General features: G+C 61.2%; 1 protein-coding gene across 6 annotated transcripts in view; it reads left to right on the top strand.

The window, feature by feature from the left end:
• The window catches only part of NFIX (nuclear factor I X), a 98,128-nt gene that overhangs the window by 70,468 nt on the left and 14,566 nt on the right, over positions 1 to 13,094 (top strand). For 4 of the 6 annotated variants that reach the window (XM_045083378.1, XM_004748315.3, XM_045083394.1 and 1 more), the window contains 6 exons: positions 3,642 to 3,704; positions 4,051 to 4,125; positions 4,474 to 4,594; positions 5,703 to 5,839; positions 8,646 to 8,768; positions 10,931 to 11,106. In XM_045083378.1, the coding sequence (XP_044939313.1) occupies positions 3,642 to 3,704; positions 4,051 to 4,125; positions 4,474 to 4,594; positions 5,703 to 5,839; positions 8,646 to 8,768; positions 10,931 to 11,106 (695 nt within the window). The remainder of the gene's footprint in view (positions 1 to 3,641; positions 3,705 to 4,050; positions 4,126 to 4,473; positions 4,595 to 5,702; positions 5,840 to 8,645; positions 8,769 to 10,930; positions 11,107 to 13,094) is intronic. The other 2 variants (XM_013054110.2, XM_013054108.2) reach the window with 1 other exon arrangement.

Raw genomic sequence — 13,094 nt, 5'->3', positions numbered from 1 at the left:
GTGGCCCCAAACTGGCGGTGTGTACTTAGGGGCCCCACCGCTCTGGCAGCCAGGCAGAGGAGAGGCGAGGCCAGAGAGGCTCCTAGGGGATGTGGCCCTGGAAGGCTGGAGAATCAGAGTGACAGCCTCGGGGGCGTGGGCCCGGGGAGGGTTTGGGGGGAGGATAAAAGATGGAGCTGGGCACCTGTCTGCCTGCCTTGTGCTAGCCAATACTGTCCCTGCCCCTCCACTGGCCCACAGGCCACCAGCTGGCCCATTATCCCTGGCGAGAAAGCAGACACTGGAGGGAGGCTCCCACGTGGCAGCAGCTCACTCATGCAAACCAGCCCGGCTGGGACTGCCAGGGGAGAGCCGCTCCGCTCTGGGTCCGAGGCAAGGGGAGAAGGGGGGCAGCGCAGAGAAGAGCCCCCGCTGTGCAGCAGTCAGGTCTCCTCCTGCGCTGTTGGCAGGGGGCAGTGCGTGGGGCCTGTGAACAGGAGATAAAGAGTTCAGGCAGAGGGTTTTTTCTCACTAACCGTGGATTTGTATGTTTGTTCAGCTGGTGGCTCTGATAAGCCCCATTCTGCCAGATAAAAGCTGAGCAGCCATGAGGCGGGGCGTGGGGAGGGGTGTCATAAAGGGACCTTCCTCCTGTGTGTCCTGAGGCCTGGGGTTATCCCCTCCCCCGGGGAGCCCAACAAGGAAAGGAGTCAGGATGCTGGGGTGTCTCGCTCCCTGGTGTGCTGGCCTGTGGTGCGGCTTCTGATCCCAGAGGGCTGTCTAGAGTAGGCCCGGAGCTGAAGCACGGCTCCTGGAAAAGCCCAAGAAAGCTAGCCTGCTGGCTCCCTGCTCTGGGGGTGGGGGGGCGGGTGGGGGGTGGTCTCCTCACCCTCCCTAGGAGCCTGTCCACCAGGGCCCGCTGCTCTTTGGCCCTGCAGCTGCTCTATGGGCTCCTGTCGGCACCCCCCACCCCCCTGCCCTGTCTGCCCACCGGGTGGACAAGGGTCTGCCCCATTACGTCCCTTACTGTCCTGTCTGGGCAGGGTTCGTAGTTGAGCCCCTGGGCCTGGGGCTGGCCTGCAGGGGCTTCAGCTGCCTCTGAGCAGACCATGGTGTCCCCAGGGCTCCTGCTTTAACCCTCCCTTCCCCTCCTGCTGCGTGCGGGCCGCCAGGGTGCAGGGGCTGCTGCTCGAGCGGGCCGGTGGGGCCCTGGCCGGAGCTGCCCCTGCTGCAGGGCTGGCTGGGTCCAGATTTCCAGCGTTTCTGCCTTTTGTCCTGGAGCTGAGCTGAGCATGCCGGGGGCCGGCGGGGGTGGCATTGTGGGGACGCTGGCTGGGCCGCCAGCCGTAAGATGGCTGCCAAGGGCTAAGATGGCTGCCAGCAGCGCCTGGAGGCGCGTGGCAGCGGGCCTCGCCCGCGCTGGATCCTCGCTCCCGCTTGCTCCTTTACATCTAGCTAATAGTAATAACAGCAATAACATTTCGGGACAGTGTCCTGGTTTAGAAGGATTTCCTGTCTATCGCGCTCTCCTGGAGCCCCATTTGTCTCTGCCGTAGTCGCTGGCCCACCTCCATCTCTTTGTCGGGTTCTCTCTCGCCTTGCTGTCCTTGGGCTGGATGTGCGCATGCGCGCAGCTTTCTGTCTCCACCTGGCCGCGTTCAGGGGGGCCCGGGACCACACCCTTGAGTGGACGCCTCTGGCTCTCCCAACGCCACGGACCCGGACCTGGAAGGCTAGTGGGGACGGAGTCGGTCCCAGGATGGGTGGGGTCAGTAGCAGGCGCCCCCCTGGGGCCGCAGGGGAGCGGCAGGCGCCGGGCTGGTGGGTTGGCCCTTCGGAAGCTTTGAGGGGCACACGGGGCAGCCGTGGGAGATGAAGCAGGCTCGCGGCACCCCCAGTCTAGGGATGTCCTAGAATGGACCACGCACACCCTCAGCCCCTCACCTGAGTCTTCCTGGACTGGCGGGGGGGGGGGGGAGGGGGTTGAATCAGACCTAGAGAGCCAGAAAGAGGCCAGGAGGAGAGAAAGACAAAATTGATACCCGCAAGACTGTGGCACAGAGAGGGTGCCCTCCTGGGAGCCTGGGAGGAGGTCCTGTAGGTTCTCTCCAGAGTGGAGAGTGCCACTAGCAAAGACACGCGGCCTGGGGTAGGACTCCCCGTCCCTAAACACACCACAGGCGTGAGCACAAAGGGCGGTGTAGCAGGATGTGCCCCAAATTGGAGGGGTTGAGGGGACCTCATGAACATTTTCCTTATAGATTTCTGTTTTCTCGATTTGTGACGAGTTTTGTTTTTTGGTTTTTTTTGGACTTAAAAAAACGGAACAAGGTAAAGAATGGGGCAAGTGGGGACTGGAACTGTCCTGTTGTAGGCAACCTGTCCTTTCCCGCTGGTCACACTGAGGCAGGAGGACAAGAACTTGGCCTGAGCCAAGCCTGGGCCTTTGCTCCCAGGGGGATGCTGTTCTTCTTACCAGCCCCCCTCAGCCATCCCTCTTCCCTTCCACCCGAGTGGCCGAGCGGCCACAGGCCACCTTGCTGCAGTCTCTTGGGCCTAGGCCTTGTTCTTCAGGAACTTCCTTGCTGGTCACCCCCCAAGTGTGAGCAGCTTGGCTGTGAGGCCAGTAAGGTGGCGGGGCTCTCAGGCCGGCAGGCTGACTGTGGGGTGGTGGGTGAGACCCAGGAGGCCGGGTCAGAGAGCTGGGCAGAGCCTTGGGCCGATACCAGGGTGCGGTTTTCTGATGCCACCCCCCATGTTTTTCCCTTGAGCGGTCGATTCTTTACCAAATGCCTCGCCTTCCTCCTGCCCCCCAACCTGCCCTGGCCCCCCTCTGCCACCCTCTCGCCAGCTGTCGTGCCTGGGCAGGCATTCTGGAGGTCCCTATTGTGCCCCTGGCACACAAAGCTTTGAGGACCTGGGGGGCGGGGGTGGGGGGGCTTTCCCAAGCTCCGCAAAATATTCACACACACACTCCACCCTGCCCCAGCCCTCTGTGAGCTCCCGCCGCACAATGGGCCCTTGTCTCGGGGCTCCCTCTGAGCAGCTGTGGCACTGGGGCATGAGACAGCCCAGACAGGCTGGCACAGAGCGGGCGACAGCGTCAGGGCAGACCTCCCCCCTCGGGGTTGCCAGGCACTGCCTGTGTGCATAAAGGTGAGGTGTAGGAATGGCTGTAATTAATGAAGTGCGAGAAGGAAGGGGCTGCTCCCCTGGGAGCTGGAGCCGAGTGGAGGAGGGGGGACCCTTGGGTTCATCCCAGCTGTGCAAAGAGGTGATCCCTGGCTTCTCTTATGGGTATCGTCCTCGCCCTGGTCCTTAGCCGCTGCTACTCTCCTGGGGCCGACTCTGCCACCAGGCACATGGGGCAGTGTCCGCAGCCCGTGCTGGCTGTCGCACTGGGGCGCTACTGGGATCTGGTGTGTGGAGACCCGGGCTGCGGCCAACCTCCCCACAGTGCCCAGGACACCCCGCCACCGAGAAGGAGCTGGCTCTGGTATCTATAGGACTTCCTTCTTTCTCTCTTCAGGTTGTCCCTAGGCTGCTTCCCTCCGAGGAGAGGGTGCTGTGAAGGTGTTTACAGGGCTGGAGGGGCAGCTGCTTGGATGGTGTGTGGGGGACACTTTGATCTTGACCCCTTTTCCCCTTTGTGTCTCCTGCAGAATCCGGACAATCAGATAGTTCAAACCAGCAAGGAGATGCGGACATCAAACCACTGCCCAACGGTCAGTGCCCCTCCGACCCCGCTCCTGTGGGCCCACGTCTAGCCTCTGTGGCTTGCCCTGCCCCTACCTGCCTTCCCTCCCCCTGGCCAAACTGGCAGCCCGTCTCCTCCATTTCTTCCCCTTTACTCAACCATTCCTTAGCTGAACTTCAGCTGATGCCCCAAGGGCAGGAGCTCACCAGAAGCCTACTCACCCTTCTGTGTAGACATGAGGGCCCCTGAGGGCCAGCCTGGGTCTGGAATGGAGGGGAGGGAATCAAATCCCAGTGGGGAGAGCTTCAGGGACACAGGCAGGCAGCACCCTCCAACCTTGCCTGACTCACTCAATTGTTCTTTCCCCTCTTCAGGGCACTTAAGTTTCCAGGACTGTTTTGTGACTTCCGGGGTCTGGAATGTGACAGAGCTGGTGAGAGTATCACAAAGTGAGTTCTTTCTTCCAGCCAGGGCCGAGCTCAACAGACTGGGGGTGTAAGGAGGTGGGACACGGACCCCATGTGTGGCCCCCCCCGCTGGTGGGGTCTTGGCCAAGGGGCAGACAGGGTTTCCTGGGATGCTCTGCCCGTTGGTCCTGGGCCGGGTGGAGCGGAGGCACCTGGAGAGCCCAGTCTCTAGTCCCCACTGCTTCGGAGGAGAAAAATCACCACCAAGGGCTCTTGCCCAAAGACGCCCCAGCCAGGAGGAGGCTTTTGGGGAGTTGTTTAGGACGATAAAACAAGGCTCCGCTGGGGCTTCCACCCCTCAAACCTTATCACCTTCTTGCCTTTTCCCAGCTCCTGTTGCGACAGCATCAGGGCCCAACTTCTCACTGGCCGACCTGGAGAGTCCCAGCTACTACAACATAAACCAGGTGACCCTGGGGCGGCGGTCCATCACCTCCCCTCCTTCCACCAGGTGAGCCCAGCACCCTGCCCCCCCCCAGCCCCAGGCCATCTCAGGTGCTGCAGCCAGCTGCACCTCCAAGGCCTGGGAGCCTTAGAAGGTCACCCCTTGTTGAGGGCGTGGGCTCCGGAGCTCCAGGGCCTGCCACACTACCAATCCCCTGAGCTTCCTGCTTCGTGCTGTGCTGTCGCTGGCTATTTGGTGCCAGGGACATAAGCCTAAACAAGGCATGGGTCTGCCCTGAGGGCACTCCCAGTGGGGATCTGAGAAGGCCTCTCTGTTGCGGAAGTGACATTTGAGCCCAGACAGGCCTGGGATGGAGGCTCCAAGTAGAGCAGCCCCATCCCAGCCAAGGGTGGACAGCCAGGTGGGACGCCCCCCCCCCCAAAGAAGGCTCTAGAAGATATTTAGACTTAAAACCTACTGAAGGGTTTGAAGCAGGAGATGCGGGGGATATGGGTTCCAGAAAGTGCCCCTTGCAACAGCATGTGTGGGCAGGACAGACGGCCAGTTAGAGGCTGGAGTAGAGGGGGGCCTCAGCTGGGTGTGGGAGAGGCGTGGGGGGTGGTGGAGCTGAGAGGTGTTGGGGGGTGGACACATTCAGCCTTTGTCAGGGCCAGTTGTTCAGGACCGGAAGGGATCCTGTGCTTTAAAAAAAAAACTTGGACTTCTGGTTCATTGTGAGGTTTTTGGCATTCACTTTAATTTGTTAGAATATTACGCTGTAATACTATAGTAGCTTCGTGGTAGTACTATTTTCATATAAAATAACCTAGTATCTTGATGTCTGAGTTTTGCAGCACCCCTTTGGGATTTTTGTTCCTGGCAAGTGCCTCTCAACTTGCCGTGGCCCTGGGGGTTGATGGGAAATAGAAGGCGGGGCCAGGGAAGCAAGGGAGGAGGCTTTTGCCCCCTCTTTGACCTAAGCAGCTCAGTGGATGAGGGTTTCATGGACTGAGAAGGGGATTAAGGAGGAGGAACAGGTGGGCTGGGCCCTGAGGGACTCCCAGGGCCGGTCTAGTCTCAGGGGTGGGCACGTAGTGAGTGCCAGGGAGCCTCGGCTTGAGTAGCTGTAGCTCAGTCTTCCCTTGGCCTACCTGATCCCTCTCCTCTTTCCTAGCACCACCAAGCGCCCCAAGTCCATCGATGACAGTGAGATGGAGAGCCCTGTCGATGATGTCTTCTATCCTGGTACAGGCCGCTCCCCAGCAGCCGGCAGCAGCCAGTCCAGTGGCTGGCCCAACGATGTGGATGCAGGTATGGGCGTTGCAGGGCCGACGCAGAGCAGGGCAGCCGGAGCCTCTTCTTCCTGCTCAGCTTCCACGGCGAGCCTCCCTCCGGTTCCCCTGCTGTGGTGGCGCTACCTGTCTTCTGGCCTCCTGACCTTCCAGAGGCGGGCAGACCAGGCCGAAGGAGGGGGTGGAGGCGAGGAGCTGGGCTGTCCCTACATGGGCAGCAGAGCCATGGGTGTGATGGAAGGAAAGCAGAGGCCCCAAGCCCCGAGCTCTCGTGGTCTCCTTCTCTTGCTGTTTCTCTAGAGAGGACACCCCAGCTCTGTGGTCCCCTGGTGTGAAGCAGTTTCTCTCAGTCTGGGCACCATGGACATGTGGGGCCACATCATTTTCTGAGGCGGGGCCGTCCTGTGCACTGGAGGGCGTGGAGCACCAGCCCTGGCCTCCAGCCACCAGCCAGCAGCAACTCCCCACTCCTCCCCAAAGTATAATGACCAAAAACGTCCCCAGATATGTCGCTGAATATCCTCTGGCATAGGGGAGAGGCCCTGAGTTGAGAACTGCTCGTTTGAAGGCCCGGGATCCCAGAGAGGAGCAGAGTCTAGGAAAGGATGACCAAATCATTGTCCAGTCAAGCGGGAAAGCTAGGGAAGGGCAAAGGGAGCCGGGTCAGTCCTCCCAGTACCCTCCGGCTGCCCCTTTCTCCGTGAACCCACCCACCTTCACTTCCAGTCTTGACCGGAGGCCTGAGCAGACCCAGAGAACCCAGATGGGAAGGAGGGGGAGTGCGCATGTATGCTCCCACTTGTGTGTCTGCATGCCCGATAACACGCATGAAGAGGCTGGCCGTGGGCTACTCCGGCCGGGCACACTGCTCGTGCAACCTGCGTGTGTCCCTGAGGTGCGAGTCGCGGTGCTGGGGAGCGCAGCCCCGTGTGCAGGGCTTGTACACAGGGCTTGTACGCTCTGGTCAGGCCTGGGGATGGGAGCTCTGCTCTGGAAGCAGGAAGAGGAAGGCCTGACTTGCTGTCGCTTTGCCTGGTGTTTTCCAGATGTGCTTCTACAGAGATGGGCCAAGCAAATGGGCCGGGCAGGGGTTCAGGAAAAGCAAGGCAGAAGGGCGGGGAGGGCTTCTGCGTTGCTGTGGTCCAAGGGACCCTCTCTCAGCTCCCTGGGATGAGTGGAGGAGAGCTCATCTCGAGACCTTGGGCCGGGGGAATAGACCAAGAGCAAAGCTCACCTTTGTGGAACAGCTCTCCGGGCAGTCTTTGGGTGCCTCTCACAGGGCTTTGTGTGGCAAGCAGGGAGCTGGGTCGACACAGCCCAGATACTTCTCTGGGAGAGAGAGAAGGGGTTGAAAAGGCCTTGAAGACTCCGCAGCCAGGGCCTCAGTTAAGTGACTGTCTCTGGAGGACTCAAGTGCCTTGAGAGCTGCATCTGTAGCTGCCTCCTGGGGCTCAGCTTCCCCGTCCCTCTGCCCTGACCTGGTGCCCAAGGAGCTGTCCCCTCTCTGGCTCCCACTCTTTTTTCTCAGCCGTCTGCTCTGGTGCCTGCCATTTCTGCTCTTTCCAGCTGTCCTGCCACGCACGGCCCCCAGCATCCTCCTGCAGCACCCCCAGCTCCCTTGCTTTCCCTCTTTTCCTCCGCCCCCCACCCCCGCGGTGTTGTTTCCCTGTGCTGCGACAAATCGCCAATTAAGCAGCCCAGCTGCAGGACAGGGAACAGCTGGGGAAGCGCTGTGCGGCCACGGGGACAGCTGTGCACAGCTGGTGGGGGTGCTCCCCACCCCCTCACCGTGCCAGCTATCAGGTGGCACACAGCTGCCGCCAGATAACACCTCTGCTGGCGGCTGGGAGTTCGCCCTTCCCCCACCTCTTCCCTCCGCGGTTAAGACTGCAGCCCCCACCCCCACTCCCACTCAGACAGAGTCTGTGCCTGAAAGACGCTCCGCGCATCCCCTCCACTCCATCTGAGCCCTCCAGCCTCAGCCTAGGACAGGGGACAAGCTCGCCTGGAGGACCTGGCCCAGGGCCCCTGCTGTGTCAGAGCCTCCATGGGACATCATGCTCTCAGGGTGCAGAGATGACTCAGTTGGCAGCATCAGGATCTTTCAGACAGAGCTGCAAGGCCGGAGGGGGGGGGGGGGACTCTGTGCCCCTGTCCCAGTGAATGCCACCCATCTCTGGCACCAGGAGGAGAACAAAGCCCTGAAATAAGGCAGAGGCAGCCGCCCAGCCTCTGGATCCCCTGGAAGGGGGTTCCTTTGCTGTCTTGCTCTGCCACCCAGGTCCTCCGGTCCCTCCAGGTCCTCCTGCTCTCTCGTCGGGTGACATAGCATGTCACCCCTGCAGTCCCTCCCAAGGGCTGTGACTTCTTCCTACCAGAGCCTCCCCCAGTCCAGGGCCCCACAGAGCAGACCCCAGCCCATCGCTCTTCTGGGTTGCCCCTCACTCTGAAGCTGGCTCCCCGGGGCTGCTCCTGCACACCTTCCCCGCCCCCCGCCCCCGCATCCCACCTTTTCATCCTGTGCCCTACGAGCTCATCATCTGCTCATCAGGGAGCAAGACGGGCCCCCTTGCTCATCTCCTACCCTGTGCACCCGAGGGTCTCGTTTTGCTCTCGGGTCAGAGCACCTGTAGCTGGCCAGGCGGCACACGGGGCCTAAGAACCAGAGCCAGAATGGGGCAAAGGAGGCAGGAAGGGGGTGTGTGGGGGGAGGGATAGGAGGGAGGGGGCAGAGGAGAGAGGAGCTGGCTGCTGGCTTCCCGCCTTCCCTTGCTCTCACCCCGGCCCAGCTAAACCTGCCCTGTGTTGCTGATTCCTCCCCCCAGGCCCGGCTTCTCTAAAGAAGTCAGGAAAGCTGGACTTCTGCAGTGCCCTCTCCTCTCAGGGCAGCTCCCCGCGCATGGCTTTCACTCACCACCCGCTGCCTGTGCTTGCTGGAGTCAGACCAGGTGAGAAATGGGGGGCCTGGCCGGGGGGGTGGGGGCAGTGGGGGAGGCGGTGGAGCGCTTAGGGGCAGCTGGCCAGGTGAAGGAGCTGGGGTGACAGCCCGAGTGACAGCCCCAAGCTCTCTGAGTAGGCGGCGGCGGCGGTCCGGCGGAGGGTGGGCACGGGAGTGGGCCCTCCCTCTGCGGCAGCCCCTCCTCGCCTTGTCCCCAAGCAGCCTCCCGCTTGCTTCTCACTCCCCATGTGCACGTGTGTGCATGGGTGCATGTGTGTGTGCTGGGCAGCATGGGTCTGTTTCAAGGCCCTCCCCGACCTGCCTTCGGTGACAGAGGCCTCAGATCCACTCCTGCCGCCTCTCCTTGCCTCTTGCCAGGGGAGGGCGGGAAAGCACAAGGCTTCTCCTTCTGTACTCTTTCCCCCTTCCCTCCGAGCTCCTGGCTGAGCCTGGGGTCCGATTTCCCAGCACCGGGGTTGGTCCCCGTGGGGCACAGGCTGACAAGAGCACTCAGGGGAGCCCGGGCTCCCTTCTCAGGCCCTCCCTGCCCTTTTGCCAAAAGTCAAGGGCTGGGCCCAGGGGCTGGTAGCACCTGGGTTGTTCTCCAGGGAGAGGAGCAAGCCCACTGCCTTGGTGGGCTCTCTTGCTTTGCTCGGGAGCGGGTGCTTGGTGGGGGCAGGGTAGGGGGGACATCTCAGTGTTCCTGAGGGGACAGCATCCGGCAGGAAGTGGTAGCAGCTGAGTCCTCAGCCTCTCCATTCCCTCATTTGCTTTTTCCCTCCCCTGGTACCTTTCTGGCAGAAAGAGGCCTGGACTTTTTCTCTGCCTGCCTGCCGTCTTGTGGGCTCGTCTGTAGGACACAGAGAAGAGTGAGGTTTACCCTCCCGGCTTCCTCCTCGGGGCCTCCTGGCTGAGAGCCCAGAGGCAGCCTGTGCTGGGGCAGGACGTGGTGGCCGCAAGGTGGGGGCGGGGACCCCAGGCCCTCTCCGCGCAGGCAGCAGGAGGGCAGCAGGCCCAGCTCCGCTCAGCTTTTATGAACTCCAGAGAGAAGCCAAGTTTCCTCAGCCCCTAATGAAACTGAGAGCAAGAGCGAGCTGATTGGAAACAGACCGGAGGGGGAGGACTCGGCCCAGGGAAGAGCTGGGGCCGGCGCCGGGGTGCGAGCTGTGTGTGGGGAGGATGCGTGTGCAAGGACCGCGGGGCTGAGCGCACGGGAACGCGGCCTGGGCAGCAGCGGCCAGAGCCACCGTCCTGTGCGTGCAGGAGCGGCTGTTATGTGTTTCAGGGGCTCGTCCTGCACAGGAAAGGGGCCGGGGCCCTGTCTCCAGCCAGAGCCTGGGACCCCTTGGTCCCTTCTCTCCCTCCCCCAGACTCACCCGTAGGCCCTGGACCAGGGTGAAGCCAGTGAGGCCCTCCCCACGACACTCCCAGGAGGCCCCAAAACCCTAGTCATCAAGATAAATAATATTTAATGTAATAATTGAAACGTTGCAAACAACACGCGAGGAACAGCTATCAGCATTTTAAACAAAAGATGGGGCTGGCCTTGCACTTGCCCAGCCTTGCTGTGTTCACGTCACCCAAGCTCCAGCCCTGGTTCTAATCAGACTTGATTACAAAGACCAGCAGCTGGCTGACCAGCCCTGGTTTGCCAATTTGACTTTTTATTTTAAAAAAGTAGTAAAAAAAAAAAAAAAAAAAAAAAAAGATTTATTTACTTAGTTTGGCGGGAAGGGGCCAAGGGAGAGAGACAATCTCCAGCTGACTCCTCGCTGAGTGAAGCGCCAGGCGTGGGGCTCAGGGTCACCACCCTGAGATCACCACCCTGAGGTCATGACCTCAGCCGAAATCAAGAGTCTGATGCTTCACCGACTGAGCCATCTGGGCGCTCCGCCGGTCCAGCTTGTGAAAGTACTGTGTTAAGACATTGCTTACCTCCATTGTCGATTGTCGAATTATCTGGTGCTGCCTTAACTTTCTCACCGGAGGCCGGTGCCTCACTCTCCTCAGCCTGGTCTTGGCCTTGATCTTAACCCCATTCTCCCTTCTCCTCTGGCACCTCAGGGCTCTGTCTGACCAGCATCCCAACTCCCAACCAACCCCATCTTCCATTGCGCTCCCCTCTGCCTCCTAAGCCCTGACGCCCTCTTCTTCCTGCCCACATGCGCGCAGGGAGCCCCCGGGCCACGGCGTCGGCGCTGCACTTCCCCTCCACATCCATCATCCAGCAGTCGAGCCCGTACTTCACGCACCCGACCATCCGCTACCACCACCACCACGGGCAGGACTCGCTGAAGGAGTTTGTGCAGTTCGTGTGCTCGGACGGCTCGGGCCAGGCCACCGGACAGGTGAGTCCACAGGCCCCCGGAGCCCTGCCACAGCTCATCTCTGCATCTGTCCGTCTGTCTCGGGGCTCACAGGGAGAGGGTCCAAAAGCCGGGAGCCCTCCTAGGGCTGGGGCAGCAGAGGGCCGGTAGTGCCAAACACCTCCGTCTTCTGGATCTGGGGGTAGGGGTCCATGTGTAATGCCAGGGCCTGTCACCGTCCAGAGTTGGGGACGAGGGCAGTGGCCGGGCCCGCCTCGCTCTTGCTCGGGCTCCTTGCCCTCCCCTCAGTCTCTGTTCCCCCGCAAGAGTGTGTCCGTGATCTATCCAACCCAGCCTGGGCTCCTGACCTCATAGCACCCCTCGTAAAACCTCAGGGCTACAAGGAGTGTGTAGGTGCTAGAAGGAGAGTTCCTCGCCTTGGCACTATTGACATCTGGGCTGTCCATTCTGTGTTCTGCGGGGCCGTCCTGGGCACTGTGGGGTACTGGGCAGCATCCGCGGCCCCACCCACTCAATGGCAGCGGCACCATCACTCCCAGTCCCGAAGATCAAGGATATTTCCAGAGTTCAGCGTGCCCTGGGGGCATCACCATTCCCTGGTGAGAAGCCCTGGGTGGAGCAAAGGCCCTCCCTCCTTCCCCTCAAGCGGTCATGGAGTCTCCCGTTGGCAGAACTCTCAGCAAGAGGTTCCCAAGGTCTGCTTTTGTTCTGGAGGGAAGCCCTTCTGCTCCTCAGCCTAGGAGAGATGCTGGTTGCCCATGGAGTTCTGCTGCCCCACCGCCCTTCTCTGTCAGCAAGCCCTAGGGCCCAGGCCCTGATGAGCAGAAACACAGGCCACTCAGCAAAGGGCTTATCCCAGACAGTGGTGGGTCAGAGGTGACCCTTCAGTGGGACAGTGGTCCTCTCTTAGTCCCTGGGTCCCTGAGCACTCGGGTTGGGACAAGGAGGTCTCTAGGCCTCTGGGAAGGTTCTAGAGTCCCAGCAGCACACGGCGCTGTGAGAAGGTCCAGCCCCTCTTTCCGCAGCTGGTCCAGCCTGGAAACCCGTTGGGAGAAGTCAGGGGGGAGGTCGCTCAAAGGCCCGTGGTGGGGCGAGGCGTTCGGAACCCCATGCCAGAGGTGGCCCAGGGAGAGCTGTGGGCGGCCCTTGGCCACACAGCCCAGTGCTGCCTCAGGGCGGCCTGTACAGAATGGGCATTTGCTGAGTGCTGGTGCATTGATTTGGGGCAGGGTTACGGCTCAGCCTCCTCGCTCTTGCTGTCCAGAACGGAAGCCGGTCCTCTTCCCTCTCTCCTGTTCTCCCTCCTTCTACTTTCCTCGTCTCCTTTTCCCTGTGAGCTTCTCTCTCGCTGGCTCTGCAGCCCCTTAGCTCACTCGGAGCCTTGCCTACCTCTCTGGACAAGCTCTGTCCACTTTTAGGGGCATGGAGGGGGACGTGGCCATGACCCCTGACAGCTACTACGGTTCCATCAGAGATGACAGCAGAGTCTACGGGAGCTACAAGCCCATGTCCCAGCGCCCAAGGGCCCTGGGGTCTGGCATATGGATCCGAGAGTCCAGGAACCCCACCTTGCATGCCTTCTCACCCACAGAGGCAGCTGGGGTTTGGAACCAAAATGAGACTGACCTGAGGGGCCAGTTTAGCCCAAAGAGCCAAAGCTAATGCACAGGACTCTCGGGAGTATGGGTCAGTCTGTCCTTAAGCCTCCTGATGATGGCTGGGTCCTGAGCCTCTCCCTTGACTTGAGCGTTCAAGATTAAGGGCTCATCTGGTCCAGAAGGCAGATGCTTGCTCCGAGCAGACCGTGGATAAAACACTGCCGGCAGGAGGGCGAGCAGGCAATCTGGTTGAACAGAAGAGCTTAGCCCAGCTGGGGAGCAGTCTCTGAGTTTCCTCTCCTGGCCTGTTGTGCCCAGAGAGGAGAAGGGCGTGTCTTCAGTGAGCCTGCTCTCTGGGGCTCGGCCGCAGGCTCTGGAGGAGGGAGCCAGAGGCCCCAGGCTCTGCAGCTG

Source organism: Mustela putorius, unplaced genomic scaffold (genome assembly GCF_011764305.1).
Source record: "Mustela putorius furo isolate JIRA1106 unplaced genomic scaffold, ASM1176430v1.1 tig00000095_pilon_pilon_pilon, whole genome shotgun sequence".
NCBI classification, from domain to species: domain Eukaryota; kingdom Metazoa; phylum Chordata; class Mammalia; order Carnivora; family Mustelidae; genus Mustela; species Mustela putorius.
The sequence above is the reverse complement of the archived record's forward strand: the minus strand, read 5'-3'. Positions and strand labels throughout refer to the sequence as shown.